Genomic DNA, 23735 nt, shown 5'->3' with positions numbered 1-23735 from the left:
CCACCAATCACGGGCAGCCTCAACTAGCTTGGCACGAGCTAGTTTCATCTTCCGTTCCTCAGGCAAGTCATAATAATCAAAATAATCATCCAGAGCAGCTACCCAATCATAGAACAAATGGGGGTCATATCTCCCATCAAACTCCTTCAGATCGAGCTTGACCTTCGGTGAATCTCCAGAATATCTCTGTTGCACGAGACGCTCAGTCTCAAAGTATCCTCTTATATGCTCTTCAAAAGTAGGTTGTGCCACCGGAACCCTCTGTGGTGCTCTCAGATTAGGGTTTGCTCTCCTATTAGTCAACTGAGTAACCACATTCATTGGAGTGTCCACTTCGGGTGTTGTACGTGAACTGCCAGTAGGATGTTGGGGTGGGGTCTCTTCATTCAACAACCTGGCATCCAATTCAGCCTTCAACTCAGCCTTTAGTTCAGCTCTCATGTTCTGTATCAACTCCATAATAGAAGCTAAGGTGGGGGTGTTGTTCTCAACCTGGCTTTGATACCACTTAATGTAGGAATGGATTTGACAAGTCAAACCAGCCCCAAACTGCAGGAACTTTTAAACTAAGAACAACCAAAAATAGCCAAAGTAAGGCAGCAATATAACAGATCAGAATTAAGGAAGAAACAGATTTCTGTAAATCAGAATTTCGATCCCAGAAACTAGAGTCTATGAGTTCAGACTATAAACCCGATAATAGGCCTAACCAGAAGTAGGAATGGAAGCCTAACAGTTCACAGACCAGAATAAACATCCACAGAAACAGAAAAGGACAAATCAGACCTATCGGTTCTGGTTCCTGTTCTGTAAGGTCACTACAGGACAGAATTCAAAAGAATTTTAATATCTTAAAATTGGCTGGCCAGAATCAGCCCAAACCAAGGTCGAGTCTCTCTTGGGTTTCCTTGAAAAAAAGAAAACCTGGAAGGAGAAAATGAGCACTTGAAGATGAACCTCTTGGACTTCTCGCCGCAAAGAGTCGTCGGATCGAACACCAACCCAATACCTTGATCAAACACAAGGAAGTTCTCTCGCAGAGAAAACAACAGCAGCAGCCATGTAGTTTGTAAAAATCGTGGCTCATTAAAGGAGCCATAGCTTTATTTATAATAGTGATAGGGGTTACATGAAATAGAAACTAACTTTAGTTTCCAAAAACTGAAATAGGAAACTATGAATTAGAAACTCAACTAGTTACTAAATCTGAAAATAGAAACTTACAAAATAGAAAGTCCTTTAGTTGCTAAACTGGAAATAGAAACTAATTTATGACTGAAAATTAGAAACTAAATAACCCCATCTAAAAAGGAAACTAAAGAAAAAGGAAACAAATCACTGAATCCCGTATTCAATCTTAGACCCTCCCTTTTAGACCCATAAAAGTGATCTATTACCCTCAAAACACATAGGATCAAAGGCCCAATATGTATGGAACCCAACCCTAAGCTTATTCCTAATAAAACAAGCCTATTTTGGTAATTAATCTGCATCACCATGACTATGAAGATATCCCCCATCTCTTCTTCTCCTGTCCTTTCTCCTCCCTAATTTAAAAATTTGTCCTTTCCAAATGCTAGCCTTCTAGGAGATCTATCCTCCCTTTCCATCGGGAATGTGTTTGAATTGACATGACCTTCTCTGGCCCCTCCATCTGTGACATTATCGGCAAGTTGGTTTTTTTACCATCAACCACCTGGATGGAAAGAAACATCCATAAATGTACCCCCAAATCTAGATCTTCAGACCAGATTTGGAAAGCTATCTATTTTGATGTGTCTTCTAAAACTCATTCCCTTCCTCCCCACCCAGTTTCCTCTTCCGGCCAAAATATTCACATCATCTCCTCTTGGAACCTCCAGGTCGAGCTCATCCAACCCTCCTGATGGCTTTTATTGGTTCCCCACCTTATTTTTCCCCCCTTTTGTAGTTAGGTCTGGCCATTGCTCTGGTCTTGGTTTTGAGTTCGTTTTGTTGGCCTTTGTGTAGGCTCCTTGTTGGCTTTGGCCTCCCCACCCCCTTTTTTCTCTCCCTTGTATTTTCTTCTTTCCTTGGTATTGAATTATTTATTCATCCAAAAAAAAAATACTCATGACTTTCACAGATTTTTCATTTTATTTTTGGTGCAACATCTTTTACAGATTATTAAAGAGCAACCCAGTGCACAAGGCACCCACTAATGCAGGGTCATAAAACCAATACAACAAGTAAAATGAAGCACTGATAGCATCAATATAGCAACCCCAATAATTCAAAATAAATTTTAACAATTGAAGTTGAAATATGAAAAATTATTTAAATTCCAATAGTTCTTAACTACTAATAGTTGTTTAAATAAATTGAGTAACCACGAAAACAAATAACTAGAGGGGTGAAAGACAATGTGCATTAGTGATATAATTTAGGAACAAGTGGAAAGGGGACAACACAAGGGCTCATTGTACCTCGTAGTTAGTAACAACACCATTATGAACAACCAAGAAGTTATTTCCAGGACCAGAAGACTGAGGATGGCTATTCCTGGACGCTGGCACACCGTGAGTTGCCCACCGGGTGTGTGCAATTCCAGCATGAACAGGAAACAACTCCTCCAAATTCAAATCCGTAGCAGAAACCTCTGTAAGCATAAATGCCCACTTATTTTTGGCTCATTGTCATCACCCTAAACTCTACGGCTCAAATAAAAATCATTAACAGTAAAAAAAGAACGATGCCATCACATTTGATCCTATTCAACTAAGTGTACAACAAGAAATATTCAACACTATTGTTAAGGTTAGGGGAAAATGCTAGAAACGAGAAGCTCTAGGAGCAGAAAATTCAGCATTTCACCTACCCATCAACAGCAGCAATATCATAACTTCGTACCTAGAAGGGGGTGGGGAATCCTTTTCTGAAACTGGCAGTAGTTTCCCTTCCCATTTTTAAACTAAAATCACCAGTTTAGCTAGCAAACTAGAAAATATTAAACGAAAAAAAAAATAATAATAGAATAAAGGCATAAACAAGACATAAAAATTTTTAAACAAAAAATTGCAAAATTATATTTTAATCAGCAGCTTCCCTCTGAAACCACTCACACGAAAGAACCAAACTCCATTAAACAAAAAAATAAATAAAATCAACTGGACCAAAACGTACCGAACAAATAAATCAAAAAATGACGACTAAAAAAAATTTTATGAGAAGAAAGTCCGTAAGACCCATGAACCCGAACAAAGTTTATTCCTTTTTTCAGATTTTTTTTTTTTCTATGAAATAAAAGGTCGTTACCTTCGTAAACGGATTTGACGAGTTTGTCAATGTTTCCTTCCTGGCGGAACACAAGAGGCCGAAGGGAGTTAGACGGAATTCTGCGTTGATCCACGGAAAAAGAAGCGAGATCAGAGCAATCGATACAAATCCCAGCAGAATCGTAGCCTCTGTACTCCAAACGCCTCAACCCATTAAAGAGAACTTCGAGAATGTATCTTCTCTCTCTTGGTACATTGTAATTCAAATACGCGAAGATCCCACACATTTTCTAATTAATCCTTCACTCTATCCTCTCTTGGATAATGGAGAACAGAACAGAAAGAGAGATCGAACAACGGTAAACTTGCAGAGAGAGAGAGAGATAGAGAGAGAAGAAGAAGAGGAAAACTGGAGGGAGGAGGCGGTTTCCTTCCGCTACTATGTGGTCGTTTTCTCGGTTTCGGCCTTTTAAATAAGGTTAAATGACTTTAATATCCTTGTGCGTCATAACTGCCACTTGTAAGAAGGTGATCTGTGGACTGTGGGTGAATTTCAAATCTGTTAGGAATCACTAGTAGGATGGAATTCTCGTCCTTCATGGTTGGCGGCAAAGCTGGAAAGATCTTCTTCCCTTCTTCTTTTGCCATCAAAGATTTCTTTCCCATTTGGACTGTTTCTCCGCGTTTGAGTGCTTTATCCGTCTACGACTTTACAAAGCAACGAAAATTGAAGTTCATCCAGAGCTTGAGCGAGTCCGGAACTCTGGATTAAGTATCCGTGCGAGAATGATTTTTGTAACGTATTTGATCCACACTTAAATTTTACTTAATCTCTCTTATCTTTTAATTATTTTTATTTTCAATAGTTAAACACCATACGAGAATGATTCTTGTACAAGAACCTAATCCACACACAACTTGAGCCTTGACAAATTAGGAATCGGATCCAAATCGGAATCAATTGCAATCGATCCCAATTCTGACCAACTCGATGCCATAACCTCAATTAATGATCCAAAGCTAGCAACAAAACCTGGTTTTTTTTTTTTTTTTTTGGTAAATAAAAATTCATTCAAATAAGCTGCATGAAAAACCCAAGGTTTGGATAGGAAAGCACCTAGAATCAAGGAATGGAATATGACAATGTTATCGTACATGCCATAGATAAAGGCTTTTAGGCTAGGGGAGGGGCAAAACCAATAATATCCCTAGAGAAAAGGTTGTAGACATAGCCAACAGGACAAATGGATGCAAAACAAGCATCTATAGGATTAAAAAAACCAACAAGGGGAGGGGAAATACAAGCAAAAAAATTTCCTAGAAATATGCCTTCTTCAACATGTCGATGATTCCCACACCAAGGATGCAATGTCACTTGGGTGCACAACACCCATAAGATGAGAGATGTTTTGATGCCTGCCATATTCTGATGTAGGTCGGACATGATCACCTACGAGTACTTACAAGGTGTGATGAACGACGTTGATGGGGGCATGCGCAGGGGCAGTGCCAAGGTGAACAGTCCGATCAACTTCCTCAACTCCGGTGACACTTGACGTCACGGTGGACTTAACCTTGACCAAGTTGTACTCAAGCACCATGTTAGGGACATTGTAGTATTCTGCAAGCTTCGGTGGGGGGGTGGGTGGGTGGGTGCGTGGGTAGACATGGAAGATGCAAATGATGGCGTGACGGAGCTTGCCGACGACCATGACGACAATGATGGCATGCTAAGTGGTGCTGGTGAGATTCCAAGAGAAAGATCAGAATTGGCTCAGACCAGACCCAACCTAGTTCCACTCCCCCTTGAATGTAGGCGTGAGGTACATTTGGAGGTAGCCTCGCCCCTACCCCTCTTTTCAAATCCAATTTAATTGGTCCATTTCTGAATTGAGCTGGTTCCAAGTAGAACTAGGTTGCGCTTGGCCCATCCAGAATTAGAATAGAATGCTTGGACATCCACATCTCAAACTTCACGTCCAAATCTGATGATTCAAAATTTATATTTTCATGTTTTTTGCTTCCTTGGACTTGGTATGAGAATCGATGACAATACTAATCATAGGGACTGCCTCTAGTGTGGGTTCCTCTCATTTGAAATGGAACCAACGAAGGGCAAACAAGCTCTATTCCGTACCAAATTCGACTATGACTAAATAATCCATTATTTAGAACATGTCGGCAAATTCCAGGATGCATAATCTTTGTTCATCATATTTTTTCTTCAGTGATATTGTGGTTATTTTGCATAGATGATTTGAAACTATACCGCATGAAGGTGGTATTGCACCAAATCCATAGATATAACATCTCTACACCTCAAATGATACTCATCATCATAAGACGACCTCCAGAGTTGACAAAATGAGGTGTCTACAATATGCATGGAGTTACCACTAAGACCAAAGCTAAGGGGTTTTTTCTTTTCTTTTTAGAATTAGTAGATCTAAATATTTATGCATCCATTCTATTTCTAAATGGGCAGTAAAGCATCTTCATTGGGGATTTCAGGATTCCTCTTTTCCTAAAGATATTCTAAAGATTGTATCTATCTTTTTGCCCTATGAGGATTAATAAAATTTACCCCTTTCATGGGGTTATTTGAACAAATAAACCATTAAAAAGGAAAGATTAGTTCTAACTTCTACCATGTGAGTATTGATGTAATCACATGGCTGTAAAGGTGAGGAATACTCTAGATAGGCCACATGTTTGAGCATGAATGCTCATTTCAATCACATGGTCCACCTTGTACAACACTTTTGTTTCATGTTAGTTTTCTCGATTCCCTAAATTGTAGCTAAAAATGTCTTCATTTAAATATTAAAATGGTATGTGAAGATTTCATGATTGAAATTTGAACAATGATTAGATAATAGTGTGCACAATATTAGATTCCAATCCCATCAAGTAAAGTCAAATTGTCTGCAACAAGCGGTGGGGTGCAATAAGCATCCAACAATTGAGAGGGTCCGACCATACACCTCAGCCGTTGGATATTCACTGCTCCTCACCACTTCATTGCAAAGATTTTCATGCCATCAAATACTGCTCTATAGTAGATTTCTGATAAGGTTTTCAAGTTGTGAGTTGTGATTCTAACTGGGTTGCACATTCACTACGTAAATTAGCGACAACCAAGGATTATATATGAATTGGCTATTCTCTTTAAGGCTTAGTTTGGTTGTCAAGAAAAAAATCAAAAGTTCTTTAATTTGAGGAAAGAGATAACACAAAATCAATTATTGCATCATAATGACATTTTTAATCATGATTCAATGATTGGCTTATGTGTCTATCTCTCATCAAATTCAAAATTTTTTGAATTTTTTCTTTTCTTTTCTTGTTCATTTCATAACAACAGGAAGAACTTATTTATTGAATCTTTGAAATGAATTTCAATGAAATTTCTCTATGTTGTTAGAGAGAGAGAGAGAGAGAGAGAGAGTCAATGATTGTTTCCTTTGCTAAAGGATATTTTCACAATTCCACCTTCTATAATGCAAATTTCTTTTACCCCCTCTTAATGATTACAAGGTAGATGGTACTCTATCTGGGACTGGGGCCTACACCAAAGCTTCTTGTGTTTATCTTTCTCCTCTCCCAAAAAAGGCAAAATGTTTTTTCATAGAAGGAGAGAAATAAATTCATGTGAGCACTTGTGTAGGCCACACTCCTAGACAGTTCTTTTTCCTTAATAACAAATAACCAACAAGAGGCACTCTTTTCTACATGGCCCATATTGGAAGGTTTTGGCTCAAACATTTTTTCATGGCAGCTTAATTGGGGCTTCAATTTTTGGATAACAAAAATGTGCTAAAACAATTAAGATAGATAAAAATATGGAGTAAAACAACCAAGATAATTGAAGGATTCAAATGAATAGGTATATCAAGTAATGTGCCTTATATGAATTCAATGAATTTGATTTTGGAGCCGAATTCAAATGTGAACAATAAATTTGATTTTGGAACCAAAAACATTATCTAAAAATTAAGCAATAATCCAAACCTGTACCCTGGCCCTGATCCGAACAATCCGTGATTGAAAAGACACCCCAGACAACACCCACTGACAAGAGTAGAGATATCTCCCTCAAGAACCCTATATCCCATCAAAATTTCTGAAGCTTCCAACATGGGACACAATAGAAGCACACTTCACTTGCCAAGTAACTCAAAATGAAGAACTCAAGGGAGCTGGTGTTTTGAAGCTTAAGAAACGGGCCAAAATTTGATGCCATTCTCAACGTTAGAGATCTTCAAATGACCTCAAAAAAAAAAAAAAAAAAAAAGCGCTTTTAGGGCTGAAAATGGGCTTGAATATTTTTTCGGATCCTATCTCCTCTTTATCCGGATATGGATACACAAATGTCTAATCCAATTAAGATCTGATCCATTTATGGAATATGTGATGAAAAATAGATCGGATATTGATAAACCCATATGTCTACTTTAATTCACTGTATATTATGGCAAAAAAAACACTGCCTAGTCCTTGCCCCTAGAAAAATGAGTGCATGGGCTTATTACCCTAATAAAAAAATCCCACCCATTTATATCTCTTCACGTGCGCTCTCATTAGTCCCCATACTGATGGTCCCCATACTGATGGTGGGGCTATGCATATAGACAATGATCTATTGCCCACATATATATTATATATGTATAATATTGAAAATATTATGGACATAGTTGTACATCTCATCTCATCCATAGCTGTACAAAACTGTTGTATTTTGAATTGTTTCCTTGTTCCCTTAGTTCCAACCATAGTTAGTAAGTTTGGGGACTGCAATAATATGAGAATGGATACGTACGACAATTAAATAGACCACACAGTAATAATGCGTTTTTAAAAGTCCGGCGCAATAAAACGTGTACGGCAATGATACGGTGGGTGTTTAATAAGATTGTTATGTAAAAATCTGGGAGCAAAAATATGGATTTATTTTGGTATTAAGAATGAACCAAAATTGATTGTTTACAATTAAATTCTAATATCTCATGCTCTCATGAATACTTATGTCCAATCTAGCTTTTCAATTGGAGATCATTTCTACCTACATCTCATGCTCTAATATTAATTAAGTTTAATCATGTCTATCATAGCTAATGTTTATAGGTGATCCATCAACCACTTTTTATCATAGTAAATAATAACATACATTTGTCAAAATAATAATAATAATAATAATAATAATAATAATAATAATAAATTAAAATATCATTATTGATATTATCTTACCAAACAAGAAAATCCACAGTAATCCCTACTGATGTGGATTTGTATTTTAACCGAATCAAATCACGTATAGGTCCATTTAGATATTTCATAATTCAATTTTAATAACCAACAGTTGATTTGTAATTAAAATTAGATTTTACATTGGGTGAAAAAATTATAATTTAGTATACTTCATAGGCTAATAGATGAGAATAAGAGGGTGAACACATAAGATATTTGATTAATAGATTTAGGATAAGCTTGAAATGAAGTTAAATAAAAGGTATAAGATAATAAAGGAGAGAGGGAGGGGCAATATGGAAAGAGAGTTGAAATTAATAAAGTAAGAAAAGGAGACGTGTCGTCCACCTTTTTCTCAAAATCTAGAAACCTATGAAAAGGGAGAAGTATCATTTTGACTTTTGGGATTGATTTTTTTTTTTTTTGTCCCAAACTAAATGTATTATACGCTTTAAAAACATGTATAATATGGGTACCTATAGAATACATGTATAATACGGATTTTTTGGATTGATACATAAAATTATGACTTTTTGATTGAAATGTTCGGATTCAGAAAAAATCTATGTATTATACACGAATTTACTAGCTATGGTTCCAACTGCATAATCTTGGGAACAATCATAGATATTACAAGGAAACGATTCAAAAATTCAAGTTTAAAATAATTAGTCATGTATAGCTATGGATGTGATAAGTTGTACAACTATGATCTCTATCCATAATAGAATATGTATTTTAATAAAATATATGATTTTTGAATGTTTAAATGGTTTTGATAAATATATGGCTTTTCATATCTATCGAATATTATAATTGGATATCTAATATCCAATAAAATAAATGAATGAAATACAAATATATCTATATCTGACCCGTATTCAGTCCTATTACACTTACAACTTACAATCTAAGAGTTTGATTTTTTTTTTTTTTGGGTAAAACCTAATGCTATGTTTCATAGTTAAGAAAGGAAAAGAAAAGAATAAAATAAAATTATATATATAATTATGATTTTGTTTTATTATATCTTTTATACTTTTTTCTTCTTCTTCTCTTGAATACCAATAAAATAAAATGAAATGAAATAAAAATTAAAGAGCTTGAGATTAAGACCTTATAGAATCTACCACCTTTTTGGCATCATTAAAAGCAATAAAAAATTCTTGGCCTATTTCAACCAAAAGCAACATCATCTAAGAAGAATTTCTTTCATATACTTATCCACCTAATCATTGAGTGGACTGATGGTGCAATCCTAGATGTTGATTGGATAGGGGACCACTTGAATAGTTCTTTGTTAAAACTTGAATCCAAGTCAATCACATGGGCAACCATGAATTGGATTTTCTTTTCTAGCTGTCAAATCTTGACCAAAACTATTTGCTGATTATATAATGTTGGGAGAGGGTTGGGTATGCTCCTAACTTACATAAAACTAGAAATAGCGGATCAACTAATTTAGAGGAAGAAGGGTTGAGAAGCAAAGGGCATAGAGTCATTTTAAAAAGAGGAGGAAAGAGAATGGCACAAGCTGACACGCTGCGTTATAATGTTATCGGCCTAAAACTATCACAAGTAAAGTGGAAAAAATATATATTTTTATATAAAATAAAATTACATCTATGCTCCAATTAGAGATAGTAAGTGATGATTCTTTCTTCATGGTTACAAAAACCAACTGTTAAAAAAGGATCACATTGTTTTTTTTTTTTTTTTTGGTAGAAAGAAGATTTATTCATCAGTACGGATTACACTCCTACCATCTGTAACTGGAACATATAGGCAAGGATCAGAATTTGGCCAGACAATCTTATCCGTAATAGATTGGGCCCTCCTTGCAAGGGTATCTGCTAACACATTAGCAGCCCTTGGAATATACTAGAACTTACAAAACTCAAAGTAAGTAGAGATGTGTCGGATATCCTCAATAACCCCACGTATTAATATGGCTGATTCTTTAGATGTGTCTTGCAAGTAAGATGTCACCTCTCGATTATCACTCTCCACAAGAAGACGATCTACTCCCTCAGAAAGAGCTTCCAAGAGACCGTCCCTAATCACCAAAGCCTCCCCAACCTTTACATCACAAAAAGAGGTGGGTTTTGACACTGCTATGATGGGCTATCCATGGTGATTTCGTAACACAGAGCCCACCCCTCCCCTTTTCCTTTCTTGATGTTATTACGCGTCACAGTTTAACTTTAAGAAGCCAATTGGTGGGGCCTGCCATCCTAGATTCAATGATGTCGCTAGTGCAGCAATAGAGCCTTTAATAGGTTTTCTTAGTAAAGAGATATTCTACATAAGCTCTTTGGGCAGCCACAATCACATCCATAGGGTCCAGTCATTTCTTGCAAAAACATTGTCATTTCTAACACACCATAGGAACCAAGAGATAAAATAGCATAAAGTTTTGATCTCCTTAGATTGTTGCTTCCCTAATGTTGCAAAGGAGGACCAATTCTCAATCCACTTATGAAATTTAGCATTACTAACCTGTGGAACCAAGAAAGAAAGACTGCAACCAAACCATACGGCTCTTGCGAATGGACATGCCAATAAAATGTGATTAGTAGACTCTGAAGGCCCTCCACATCGTTGGCACTGTTGATCAACCGGTATCCGTCGATGGTGTGATGCTGAACCTGATGCAAGTCCATCAGCACAAGCTCTCTACATAAAGTTCTTGACCTTTGGTAAGGTATTACAACCCCATATTTCTTTCCAAACTGATGTTGGAACTTCACTCCATATATGAGATGTTGTTGTAGAGGGTCGTGCTTCCTCCATATTATTCCAAATATTGCACATCATGTGGTATACACTTTTAACTGTCAATTTTCCATCCTTTGCTGCACCCCAGATCTACTGGATCAGCATTTGGGAACAAACCGCATTGGATTTGATAGATTGCAACTCGATCCAAAGGATCACATTGTTAGTAGCCCAAAGTTGAAAATGCTCTCTCTAGTATTCTTGATACGTATTTCAATACATGCTAACCTTCTTATAAGGGATTCTCTATTTGCCACGAGTGAAGGAAAACTACTTCCAAAATGTTACGTGGACTTAAATACATGATAAATGGTTCTTTTAAAGATGTATTGCCTAAAGATATACAATAGAAGGTTAAAAAATCAATCACATGGAACCATGGTTTTAAAATTAGACCAGATCGGTCAGGATCAAATTGGTATCAGCCAAGACGATCCCTGATCCACTGCTAAGGTAACAGAGTAAAATGATCCAATTTATTTTATTTTATTTTAGATATAGGGTTAAATCCATCCGATTCAGTCTGATACTGGCCGATATCATTTATATCTGGATCAGTTTCTGCTGACACCACCCCAAGATCGATCCCAAGTTTTACAAACTTGCATGGAACCCATATTTTGTAGGCAGGTTTACCCCAAAGTAGCTAATTCACATGCAAAGTTTCAACCCAAGTGGAAAGCTCTAAAAATGGCAAAACAGAACCTTGAAAATCCACAACGGGCAATTAGGTCTTGAAACAGGGCCAGCTGTACATAAATTCATCAATGTTTCAGCTCTTCACTTAAAAACTCACTTGTTCATTTCTTCTCCTTTCATCTTATAGATTAGCTTTCACCTATTTTAGAGCGGTGATCGATTAGCGATCAAATGTGAGAGGCGAGAGCAATTGATTAGGCTTTGAGATTTGAAGTTTGACTAATTCAGACCAAATAAGGGTTTCCATGCTTCTGTCATCAGCATTGCAACACAATTGCATTCAAGAAAGACCCTTGAACTTGGGATTAACAATCAAAGCAAGATATACACATTCAACTTTGAGGATCCAGTAGTCTCATTGCTATGAAAACCTAGAAAAAAGAAAAGGAAAAACCATAGCATCTATCCATGTGATGTAGAGTATGTCCATTAACAATCTACACCAACATAACAAAGAAACAAGGCATGGGAGAAAATATCTATGGAAAGTAGACGGGCCAATTGAAATAGTAAGACTCGCGTAGATCCTTGTCCATGTATTGGTTCCACTGCAACAAGAAAGACATTATAAATGAATCAATAATCAACCGATGAATAGAAACAGCCAAATTGTGCGAGAGCCACAACTCCCAAATATTAGAAGAGAAAAACTGAGCAATCCAGGGATGAGAGGATTGTTAAGAAACTCATCGTGAGAAATCACTGAGAATTGGATCTACCAGTTGAGTTAAATAATCAAGAAGGGGCAACTAGAACCTTGTATCTCACAACTCAAATTACGAGAGGATTATCAGTTGGGAGCACTTACCTTGAACTTATAGGGCTCCTTTTTCTCCAGTGCTTTCTTCCAGTGGTGCTGCTCAAATAACATTGCCTTATCATGCCAGCTGAACACAGAAGCATTGCACACGGCAAGAAGAGGAGAAAATGTCAATGGCGGCTGGTGGTATTTGGCATGGTCACAATGATAAGACACGTGAACAAGATGGATACATGAATCCATGTATGTGTATATAGATGCTAGTTTTGGAAGAAAAGGAATGTTTTCAAATTAGCTCCTCTAATAATTGGTCCTACCCTTTTATTTTCAAATAAAAGCCATCTTAAAACAGATTAAATCCAGACATATGCTCTCATGAAAGTGTATGGTTCATTGATACAGTTTCCACTTTAGAGCATCTGGATACATGCCTATGTGCACCAATGGAATAGGATGTCATAAATGACATTAAGATCATATATCATGCATACAAATTCATTGGCATTGGCATATAACAGTAACATTGTTATTAACCAAAACAAAAAATAAAATAACTTCCCTCAAGTGGTCTTATGAAAATACAGTTACAAAACAGGACAAGAAAATGAGATTACTTTTCATATCCTCGCACATCTTAATGGAAGTCAAATTGGGGAACAGCATGGAAAGAGAATCATGAGACCTAAGGTTATAAGGATATTAAGCCTGAACGTCAACCTAAGTTTGTAACCGTCCAAAATATAACCGTAACCATTCCATCAATGACTTCATAAGTATGAACCCCCTTTGTAGTCGCCTTTCTATTACACTGTTTATTGGATTAAATGTGCAACATAGGGAATGATTCATGGACATACGATTTACTTTTAAATCACATCCAAACATGTGATGAGGAAAAGGAAAACTCAGTACGGATACTTTGGGTTTCCTAAAGTAGTGAGAATAACCACCCACATACGAAGGGGTCCAAAGGGTATATATATATATTTATATATATATATATATATATATAGACTCTTAAGGCCTGTTGCCATGAGTTACAAGCATTTGTTGGTGAAATGAACTTCATGAATATAGGAAAGTCCAAGTATTGCAATGTGGTACCATAACTAGAAAAAGGTTTTGAGGATCTAACTAAAGAATCATCTGGCAATGTTATACCCACCCTTCCCTGCCATACCCAAATACCCAAAGGATTAAAATACTAATCCCCAAACTCTTAGGGGAGAATGCCCTTCAAAATGTTTTACTGCTGGCAGAAGACTGTAGGTATGTCAATCACTGACAGTAATCAAGGGAACCATGATGAACTACTTGAATGCCATAAATGAAACTCATTTTTGCCCGTGAGTTCCATCAACTTCATTGTCTCTCAAAACTCTAGGTTCTAAACCAGTGGTTAGGTGCCATACCGTCTCTTATATCTCGGCATTATAAAATGGTAGGATACCACAGAACATTACATTGGGGGAACTTTCGATAACAGTAATATAAAAAGTCATAGACATTCTTTGAATTGTTCAGTCCCACCAAAGCATCTCCAATTGCAAAGTGGTTTTGCTCGAAACTCCTAACCACTTGAACAATTTCATTGTTAGGTAAGTGACACTACAGATAGCGTGACAAAATTTCTAATTCTTTAGCATGCAGTGTTTCCTACTATTACTGATTAATATACCTCTGGCTGGAAGGATTTCAAACAATCAAGAGTTTCTTAACAATGACAATACCCTAGTTCAGTAACAAAATTCTCTCCCCACCCCCCCCCCCAAAAAAAAAAAAAAAACCAATAAGAAAAAAGTGGATAATAGCCTGGAAACCTTTCAAAATAATTAAATAGATGACGAAAAGTGATTCAAGATAGATGAACTAGGATTGAGCTGAATCCTGGATTAAAGGAAAAGTTGAGGGAGCTTACTTGTACTGATTCGAGAGCTGCCACATGTAGGGATCGAAAAAGGTGAGTGCAGAGAAAGTAGCTGAGCCGATCCATATGTTCATGAATCGTTCTGTGCCAGAATGTGGCACCCCTGGATCTCCTCGGTACGCACTGCCAAAAAACCTCTCCATTTCTCCCTTACTCGTGTCTTTGAAACTGTCCCTCTGCAACCAAACTAGCATATTTATCCAAAGCAGTTTGAGTCTTTCATTGCACTAATTTAGATTCCCAATCTACCCCTAATTTAACATCTTATGGGAAATGGTAAGCCAGGATTTAGGATCTTTCGCCGGGGAAAAAAAAAGGAACCTTGGATTTTAAGACATGGTGACTATTTTTTTTTTCCTGAGATAGGGTTGTCTAGCAAAACGACCACACCAATGAGAAGCAACAAAACAGTTTCAAATAGGTCTACAGGGGTGTAACTGGGTCGGATTAGAACGGATTTTTTAAAACTTATGTCCCCTTAACTCAGCCTAACCAGACCTTGAATGACACCATATGGGCTGGACTAGATCGGGTTGCGACTGATTGATCTGAAAGCTCCTATTTTTTCCATTTCATGCACGTCCTTGCAAGATTTTTCAGAAAGAAGGGAATTCATACCAAATATACAGCTGCAGATTGCCGGTTTGCAAAAAACCCTACAGAGGATACTACTGCAAAAATATTCAGACTGAGAAAGTTCATAATTTTCACAAAGTATCCTCTCATTCACTAAGTTCAATTAAAATTCAACTCAAAAAAATACACTTGTAATAGAAAATTTAATGAAATCGGAAGCTCTGGGACATAACATGAGGTCTCCATTTAAGCACACTGAGTCAACATCGCTATCCAATTAAAACTAACTGAAAATCATATATGGACTAGAATTGTACAGAGAAAAAGAATATATTGAACATATACAAGTGCAAAAGTAAATCTGAAAACTTTTTGATGAAACAATAGGAAAGAATAAAAAACAAGTTCAGTAATCCAAAATCCAAATCTCCAAATTTGATCAAAAGTCAAACAAGGTTATTAGTGAAAAGCCAAACTCTCCCAAGGCTCTTTAGTACTCTTGGCTGCATTTGGTAATGCTTCTGTTTTGTGAAAGTCTTTTTAAGCTGGAAGTGTTTTTCTTGTTTCTATTCTTGGGGAACACTTCTACGTGAGTGAAACACGTTTGGTCACTGGGAGTAAGAAATGTAAAAAAAAAAAAAAAAAAAAAAAAAAAAAAAAAAAAAAAAAAAAAAAATTGTTGGAACTTGGAAGGTACTTTTAAAAGAAACACTTCCGGCACTTCAACAACACCAATTTTTAATATTAAATGATACATTAAGATTTAAGTAGGGGTTTTGGAATTCATCCTAAAAATTACCGTCAGTCAACAGTACTAGCCATGTGGCAATTCAAGATATTCAAAAATTACAAAAGAGAGAAAAAAGAACAACCCAGGACACAAGGCTCCCGCACTGCAGGTTCCGCTAGGGGAAAATTTAAGCAGCCTTACCCCCTGCTTCGCAGGAGAGACTGTTTCCAAGTTTCGAGCCTGTGACCTACATGTTACACTAGTGCATCTTAACCGTTGTGCCACAAGCTTGCCCACTTAAAAAATTACAAAGATGCCATCATTAACACCATTTTTCTTCAATATACTCACCTCCTATATGCTATGTAAATACCAATGATTGGAAAATGAAAATCCATATGAATAAAACAACTATGCAAATAGACAAAAATTAGAGTACAATTGGGATGAACACCGTAGTAGTAATCATCCACCCAGATATTATTAATGATGAACCCACAAGGAACCTGAGACTGAATCAATGAGAGAGACTGAGAAGTCACCAGAAAGTGCTATGGGGTTCCCAGCTGGTGGTGCACATAACCTGATTTGGCAGAGGTAGAATCTGGTGAGGTGGAAGAGAATGAGTCAATTACTAGGTCAAGGAAGTTGACAGTGTGGAGAAGAATCAGGAGCAATGTGTTGGTATATGATGTCTTGTATTCCGTCGCAGTTTAATCCAGGGAGTACTGGTGCAGCACCTAGACAGACAGGACGGCGGTCCCACTAGCCGATTAGTTGGCCGTGGGGGTTGCAAGGGGGGCAGGAGACCCCCTGCACAACAAGGGGTGTAAGGGGGCGCAGCCCCCCGCTCGAATTTTTTATTTGAGAGCAATTGTGTACTTTCTGGATTAGGATTTTTTCGCTATATATTTGTAGCGAGGGTTTCTTTCTCTGTAATGCAAGCAATACTGTAAGGTGTGAGGACGAGCGCTATAACCCTATTCTCCATTGATAGTGAAACATGATCTCATCTTACCTGGGACGTAGGCAATCTTGTCGAACCTTGTAAAATCTGTGTGCATTGTTTGTTTTGTTTTTCCATTATTTTCTGTATCGTTTTAGGGTTGCGTTTCTACAAATTGGTATCAGAACTCTAGGTTTCCGTTTTCTAGGGTTTACTATCACGATGGCAGGGAAGGGATCGAATGTCAAATATGATATCGAGAGGTTTAATGGGAAAAACTATTTCACCCTCTGGCGTCAAAGGATGAAGGATCTTCTGATACAACAGGATTTGGCGAAAACGTTGTTGGGGAAGTCGAAGAAACCTGCAAAAATTACTGACGAAGATTGGGAAGAGATGGAGGAAAAGGCGGTAAGTGCTATTCAATTAAATCTTTCTGATGATGCCCTACAATATGTTGTGGGTATCGAATCTGCACCGCAGTTATAGGAGAGACTTGAAAGCATCTACATGACGAAGTCTTTAACGAACAAGTTGTTCGTGAAGAAACAATTTGTATTCTCTACAGATGAAGGTACAGATCTATTAGAGCATCTTAACATGTTCAATCAGATCGTAAGTAAACTTGCAAACCTGAAGATTAAGATCGAGGATGAAGACAAGGTGTTACTATTGCTGTCGTCGCTCCCAGAATCATATAATCACCTAGTAACGACTCTCTTGTACGGAAAGGAGACCCTTGAGATGGATGAAGTCGCAGCTGCCCTCATGTCCAATGATACAAGGAAGAAGACCAGTAGTACGAAATCTCAAAGAGAAGGTCTTTTCGGAGGTGATAAGGTGCAGGAAAGAGAGATCAAATCAGAAGGGATCTAAGAAGAGTCAATCAAAATCAAAAGGGGCAAAGACAAAGTTCTCTTGTTACTATTGCAAGAAGGAAGGTCATCTGAAGAGAGAGTGCTTGAAGAGGAAGGCGGAGTTAAAAGAAGAAATGTGTAGATAAGACATCTGAGGAAGCTAGCGTGACTGATAGTTCAGATGGAGATGATGGAGATGTACTCTCTATATCATCAGGTAAGAATCAACCTTCTGATTCTTGGATTTTAGATTCTGGATGTTCATATCACATGTGTCCACATAAGGATTGGTTTGATACATATCAACCATATAATGGTGGGTCTGTCTTAATGGGGAATGATGCTGTATGCAAGACCATTAGGATAGGCACTATTAAAATCAAGATGTTTGATGAGATAGTAAGAACCTTAGTAGATGTGAGACATGTACCAGAATTAAGAAAAAACTTAATATCTTTGGGGCACTTGACTCAAATGGCTGCAAGTACATAGCAGAAGGTGGAGTTCTCAAAGTTATTAAGGGTGTAATAGTTGTCATGAAGGGACAGCTAGCAGGAAACCTATACAGACTCATAGGGAGCACAGTTATAGGTGGAGCATCTGTGTGAATACAGATGCAGTATTTGATACAAATGATACCTATCTGTGGCATATGCGGTTAGGGCATATGGGAGAAAGTAGATTGATGGAGCTTCATAAAAGGAAAATGTTGAAGGGAGTAAAAACTTATAAACTGAACTTCTGCAAGTATTGTGTGTTCGGGAAACAGTGCAAGGTTAGTTTCAAAACTGCAAAACATAAGAGTAAAGGGGTGCTTGATTATGTACACAGCAATGTATGGAGTCCTTCAACAACAAAATCTAAAGGTGGGGCAGAATACTTCGTGACCTTTGTTGATGATTACTCAAGGAAAGTCTGCATCTACTTCATGAAGCATAAAAGTGAGGTGTTCACTAAATTTAAGGAATGGAAGGCTGAGGTAGAAAGGAAGACAAGAAAGAAAATTAAATGCTTGAGAACAGATAATGGAGGAAAGTACACATACAAGCCATTTCTAGAATTGTGCAAAGCTAATGGGATTACACGTCACTTCACGGTTCCAAAGACACCACAATAAAATGGTGTAGCTGAAAGGATGAATAGAACACTTCTAGAAAGAGCTCGGAGTATGAGGCTGAATGCAGGGTTGAACAAGAGATTTTGGGCAGAAGTAGTGAACATGACATGTTTCCTCATCAATAGGTCTCCATCAAAGGCGATTGATTGTAAAATTCCTGAAGAGGGATGGACAAGAAAACTAATAGATTATTCTATTTTAAAAATATTTGGTTGTCCAGCCTATGCGCATGTTGAGAGTGAACAGCGTTCCAAGTTAGACTCAAAGTCTAAGCAGTGTATCTTTCTTGGTGAAGTCAAATTACAATTCACAAGCAGTTGATGAAAATAAAAAAGGTTCTACTGTGCAGGTGGAGTTACGTGAGTTAGAAACAACAAAAGAGAATGAGTCATCAAGTGACTTACCAGGACAACGGGAAGCAGTGGAAGTTCCTTATACTATGGCAAAGGGTAAAGGGAAGCGTACTCACAAAGCACCTATGAAATACTAGTTTGAGGACATCGTTGCCTATGCCCTCACTATAGGTACAGGTGATCCATCTTCCTACTATGATGCTTTGAGTGATGCACAGCATGATAAATGGATGACAACTATGATGGAGGAAATGGAATCTCTACAGAAGAACAAGACTTAAGAGATTGTGGAAAAACCCAAGGGAAGAAAAATCATTGGGTGTAAATGGGTCTTTCGTAAGAAAGAGGTAGCATCTGAGAAGGAGCGTGAAAGGTATAAGGCCAGACTTGTAGCCAAGAGCTATGCACAGAAGGAGGGGATATACTACAATGAAATATTCTCTCCAGTGGTGAAACACACTTCGAACAGGGTACTACTTGCTTTGGTGGCCATATATGATTTAGAGCTTGAACAACTGGATGTGAAAACTGCATTTCTTCATGGTGACTTGGAGGAACAGATTTACATGGAACAGTCTGAAGGTTTCAAGGTGCAGGGAAAGGAAGACCATGTTTGTCTGCTTAAAAGGTCGCTTTATGGCCTTAAGCAATCTCCTAGGCAGTGGTACAAGCACTTTGATTCTCACATGATGAAGATTGGCTACACAAGAAGTGAGTATGATAGTTGTGTTTATTATAGAGTGTCAAGTGATAATTTTATTATTTTGTTGATGCTTTATGTTGATGACATGCTCATTGCTGCAAAGAACAAACATGATATAGTCTCTTTGAAGTCTTTGTTGAGTGTTGAATTTGAGATAAAGGATCTTAGTGCCGCTAAGAAGATCCTTGGCATGGAAATCCTTAGAGATAGAAATGCAGGTAAACTTTAGGTAACTCAAAAGAGGTATATTGAAAAGGTGCTAGAGCGTTTAAATATGGAAAAGTCTAAGCCGGTTAGCACTCCGTTAGCTGGCCACTTCAAGTTATCTGAAAGGAAATGCCCTACAACACATGAGGAGGTGGAGCAGATGTCTCAAGTCCCTCATGCTAGTGCAATTGGGAGTCTCATATATATGCTAATGGTTTATAACAGGCCAGATTTGTCTCATGCAGTCAGTGTTGTTAGCAGATACATGAGTAATCTAGGGAAGGAGCATTGGAATGCAATTAAGTGGATCTTCAGATATTTGAGCAAGACTAAAGATATAGGTGTTATCTTCAGTGGCAAGGGAAGTTCTACAGAATTAACAGGTTATGTTGATTCTGACTATGCTGGTGATTTAGACAAGAGGAGGTCTACTACAGGGTATGTGTGTACATTGGCTGGTGGACCTATATCATAGAGGGCAATGCTTCAATCTACAATTGCATTGTCCACTACAGAGGCAGAGTATATGGCAGTAGTTGAGACTGCCAAGGAAGGAGTCCGATTGCCTAGATTGGTTCATGAGTTGGGGTTGGAGCAAGGAGGTACAGTGTTACATTGTGACAGTCAGAGTGTCATACATCTTGCAAAGAATCAGGTGTTTCATGCAAGGACAAAGCATATTGATGTAAGATTTCACAAGATCAGGGAGCTTGTGTCAGAAGGCAGTATTCACTTGAGAAAAATTCATACAGATCTCAATCCTGCAGATATGTTTACAAAGCCAGTTACTACAAAGAAGTTCGAGTCCTGTTTGGACTTGATTAATATTACTCATTGTTGAAGATGAGAGACGCACCAAACAGGTGCGGGTTTGTACCTCTAATGAGGTACAATGATGAAGATGTCTACAAGTTATCTTTACAGGAGGCTCGACAGAATTCAAGCCAAGGTGGAGATTGTTGGTGTATGATGTCTTGTATTCCGTCGCAGTTTAATCCAGGGAGTACTGGTGCAGCACTTAGACAGGCAGGACGACGGTCCCGCTAGCCGGTTAGCGGGCCGTGGGGGTTGCAAGGGAGAAGAAGGCCCCCCTGCACAGCAGGGGGTGTAGGGGGACACAGCCCCCCGCTTGAATTTTTTATTTGAGGGCAATTGTGTACTTTCCAGATTAGGGTTTTTTCGCTATATATTTGTAGCGATGGTTTCTTTCTCTGTAATGCAAACAATATTGAGAGGTGTGAGGACGAACGTTGTAACCCTATTCTCCATTGATAGTGAAACAAGATCTCATCTCACTGGGGACGTAGGCAACCTTGTCGAACCTTGTAAAATCCGTGTGCATTGTTTGTTTTGTTTTTTCATTATCTTCTGCATCGTTTTAGGGTTGCGTTTCTACACAATGTAAATTAGATAAATCTGCAATATATGCCTCCACCCCCCAACACCAAAAAAAATAAAAAAATAAAAAAAATAGAAATAAAAATAAATAAATAAATAAAAAATAAAAAAAATCTAATGGCTAAGGATGTTACTAATTTGAGGCACATCACTCCACGATGGGGAAAGAGGAAGCCGAGGAGCCAAGGAAGTTAGACTTGGATACAAAAGAAGGAAATCAGGAATCTTCAAGTCACATATATAAAGGATATTGAGTTAGAGAGTTTGGTCAGCTTGACAACAGAGAGGGGAAGGACGAAGGTAGTGATGAGATTCCTGTGGACAATCTTTCAGGTGGCATCAGGTTGGAAGCGGCAACAGGTCCTGTAAATACGCAGTTAAAGGAGAAGCTCGTAATGGCTCCATTGATAATGTAGAGAGCTTGTCTGATGGCCCTTAAAAAATTGAAGTCATTAATGATTTGGATGTATGCAATGGAAACATGAAGTGTTCTTCCCCTTACAACTCTCCAAACTCAGCGGAAACCCAACAAACTATGCTCGAGCAGACCGTGAAGAAGAAGGGCTGGGGTTTCACAGAGTATGATTCCAAGAGTGAAGAAGGTTTAGGGTTAAGGAGCGATTCAACAAAGAGAATGAGTAGAAATGGGGTTTTGCAGAAGAGTTCGGTAAAATGAGAGGCAACACATCCAACGGTTCAGATTATATGTGACTAAATCAATGGATATATATGAAGAACGCTCTGCCAAATGGTTCTTATGCATCCAGCCAGTTTTTTACCCAATTTCTTAACGAAACATGACCAAGAACATAAAAGTTAAACTCATCTCATCAAGTTCTAAGAACTCAATATTACACTCGAAATACTAGAGATTTCTTTTTTCGAATTACGGAGGATACGAGGGCTAGGTTTCTTTCTCGCATAGCATAGGAGTTGAAACGGAGGAGACGAGGGCTAGGGTTTCAACTTCCAACATTAATGTTGAAATCTAGGGATTTTCTGCACCACCGGAGAAATCAGAGAAGGGGCTTCGAAAAACCCAGTCTCAGTAGGGGAAGACGACACGAAGGCAGAGAGAGGGAGAAGGGAGTGGAGAGTTACATACCGGAGGACAGCCGACCGCTGCCGAGGAAGGCGATCGTAAAGGGTACTCTTGCTGTGGAGTTCAGTTGAGAAGAGAGGTATCGAATGTTTGAGTGAGTTGAGCGGTGAGATATCGGGGTTTTATCCAATCGTCTATGGTTTTAATTAAGGGGTATTTTCGTAATCTAACTATATCTATACGTTTGCAATGCGTCCAGCCACTCCAGCACTATGGTTTGAGAGCTGAGAACCTGCACTGCGAGATATCTCTCTCTCTCTCTTTCTCAATCTATCTCTCTCCCTCTGCCCCCTGATTTTGTTCTTGTTCTACAGTTTAGCAGGTCAAGGGTTTTGGACTCCTCTGTGCACGAAGACGAAGCAGATCTGCACAAGGTCTGATTGCGAAGTCTGGTTTTGCAGGTCTGGTTCCCTGTTAAATCTTCACAGACGCCGCTCTCTGTGGGTACGTTCTTCTCTCAAACATCTCTTCTCTTTCTCATCTTAAAGGGTAATTTGCTCTCTGATTCATCTCTGTGACTTGGGATTGGGGGTGGGGTTTGTAAAGAGAGAAGACAAGGAAGGTCGAAGGAAGGAAGCAGAGGCGAAATTTCGCTTCCATTAATCCAATTTGGCTGTGACAGCCCCCAGTTGGCCGTCTCCAGATGCTTCGTTACTACTGTTAAGGAGGCTTTCCTTCACTCCCCCCTTCCCTTTAACAGTGCAGCGAGGCAACCAGAAAGGCCTCCGCGGCCGGAAGCCACGCCAGGGCTCTTGCGGAGGTCCCGAAATCAAACCGAACTTTTGTAGAAAAACTTTAGGGTTTGGAATTAGGACAAAGAAGAGCCAAATCGGTCATTCGGGTAGCCTTTTTTTCTGGTTTCCCCCTTTTTCTTCTCCCTCTTGTTAATTCTTTCTATATATTACTAGTATGTTGTGTAATTGTACTCCGATTGATTGTTCTTCCAAAGGAAATTCCCTTGGAAAGTTAGAGCTATCCTAATTCTTGAAACAAATCGGTTGTGTTCATCCTGGATTGATTGGTTTTTAGTTCTTCAACTCCAGTCCTGATCAGGAAAATTATTGGAATTCAAATTGTTTTCTTCTTCCATGCAGTCTGAGAA

At 38.2% G+C, this 23735-nt stretch overlaps 2 protein-coding genes and 1 long non-coding RNA gene across 5 annotated transcripts in view; 1 reads left to right on the top strand and 2 right to left on the bottom strand.

The window, feature by feature from the left end:
* Nucleotides 1–3682, bottom strand: part of LOC122080303 (glutamine--fructose-6-phosphate aminotransferase [isomerizing] 2-like) — a 43049-nt gene extending 39367 nt beyond the window's left edge. Inside the window, exons 1-2 of the mRNA XM_042647257.1 lie at nucleotides 3274–3682; nucleotides 2445–2617 (exon numbers count right to left, since the gene is read on the bottom strand). Of these exons, the coding sequence (XP_042503191.1) occupies nucleotides 2445–2617; nucleotides 3274–3520 (420 nt within the window). The 5' untranslated portion in view covers nucleotides 3521–3682. The remainder of the gene's footprint in view (nucleotides 1–2444; nucleotides 2618–3273) is intronic.
* Nucleotides 3683–12236: 8554 nt separating this feature from the next.
* Nucleotides 12237–22766, bottom strand: LOC122079830. 3 transcript variants are annotated; one of them, XM_042646580.1, is made up of 5 exons: nucleotides 22637–22716; nucleotides 15263–15315; nucleotides 14636–14820; nucleotides 12766–12844; nucleotides 12237–12505 (listed from the first exon to the last, which is right to left on the bottom strand). In XM_042646580.1, exons 3-5 carry the CDS (start codon nucleotides 14785–14787, stop codon nucleotides 12437–12439), a joined length of 300 nt encoding a protein of 99 aa, XP_042502514.1. In that variant the 5' UTR covers nucleotides 14788–14820; nucleotides 15263–15315; nucleotides 22637–22716; the 3' UTR covers nucleotides 12237–12436. The 3 variants fall into 3 exon arrangements, with proteins under 3 accessions (XP_042502514.1, XP_042502512.1, XP_042502513.1); XM_042646578.1 differs by lacking the exon at nucleotides 15263–15315 and having other exon boundaries at nucleotides 22637–22766; XM_042646579.1 differs by lacking the exon at nucleotides 15263–15315 and having other exon boundaries at nucleotides 14636–14831; nucleotides 22637–22751.
* LOC122079831 lies at nucleotides 22600–23608 on the top strand. The gene is made up of 3 exons (XR_006140546.1): nucleotides 22600–22739; nucleotides 22833–23077; nucleotides 23180–23608. It is a non-coding gene; the product is annotated as an uncharacterized LOC122079831 (long non-coding RNA).
* The last annotated feature ends 127 nt before the right edge of the window (nucleotides 23609–23735 follow it).

This window comes from Macadamia integrifolia, chromosome 5 (assembly GCF_013358625.1).
Source record: "Macadamia integrifolia cultivar HAES 741 chromosome 5, SCU_Mint_v3, whole genome shotgun sequence".
NCBI classification, from domain to species: Eukaryota; Viridiplantae; Streptophyta; class Magnoliopsida; order Proteales; family Proteaceae; genus Macadamia; species Macadamia integrifolia.
Note: the sequence above shows the minus strand (reverse complement) of the source record. Positions and strands in the feature narration are given on the sequence as shown.

Bases quoted from the DNA above. Each gene is read 5' to 3' on its own strand.
- LOC122079830 (XM_042646578.1), bottom strand. From the start codon at position 14,787: ATGGAGAGGTTTTTTGGCAGTGCGTACCGAGGAGATCCAGGGGTGCCA. The intron at 12,845-14,635 runs GTAAGCTCCCTC...TTCTGTGTTCAG, and splicing joins CAGCTCTCGAATCAGTACAA to CTGGCATGATAAGGCAATGT. The intron at 12,506-12,765 runs GTAAGTGCTCCC...TTCTTGTTGCAG, and splicing joins AGGAGCCCTATAAGTTCAAG to TGGAACCAATACATGGACAA.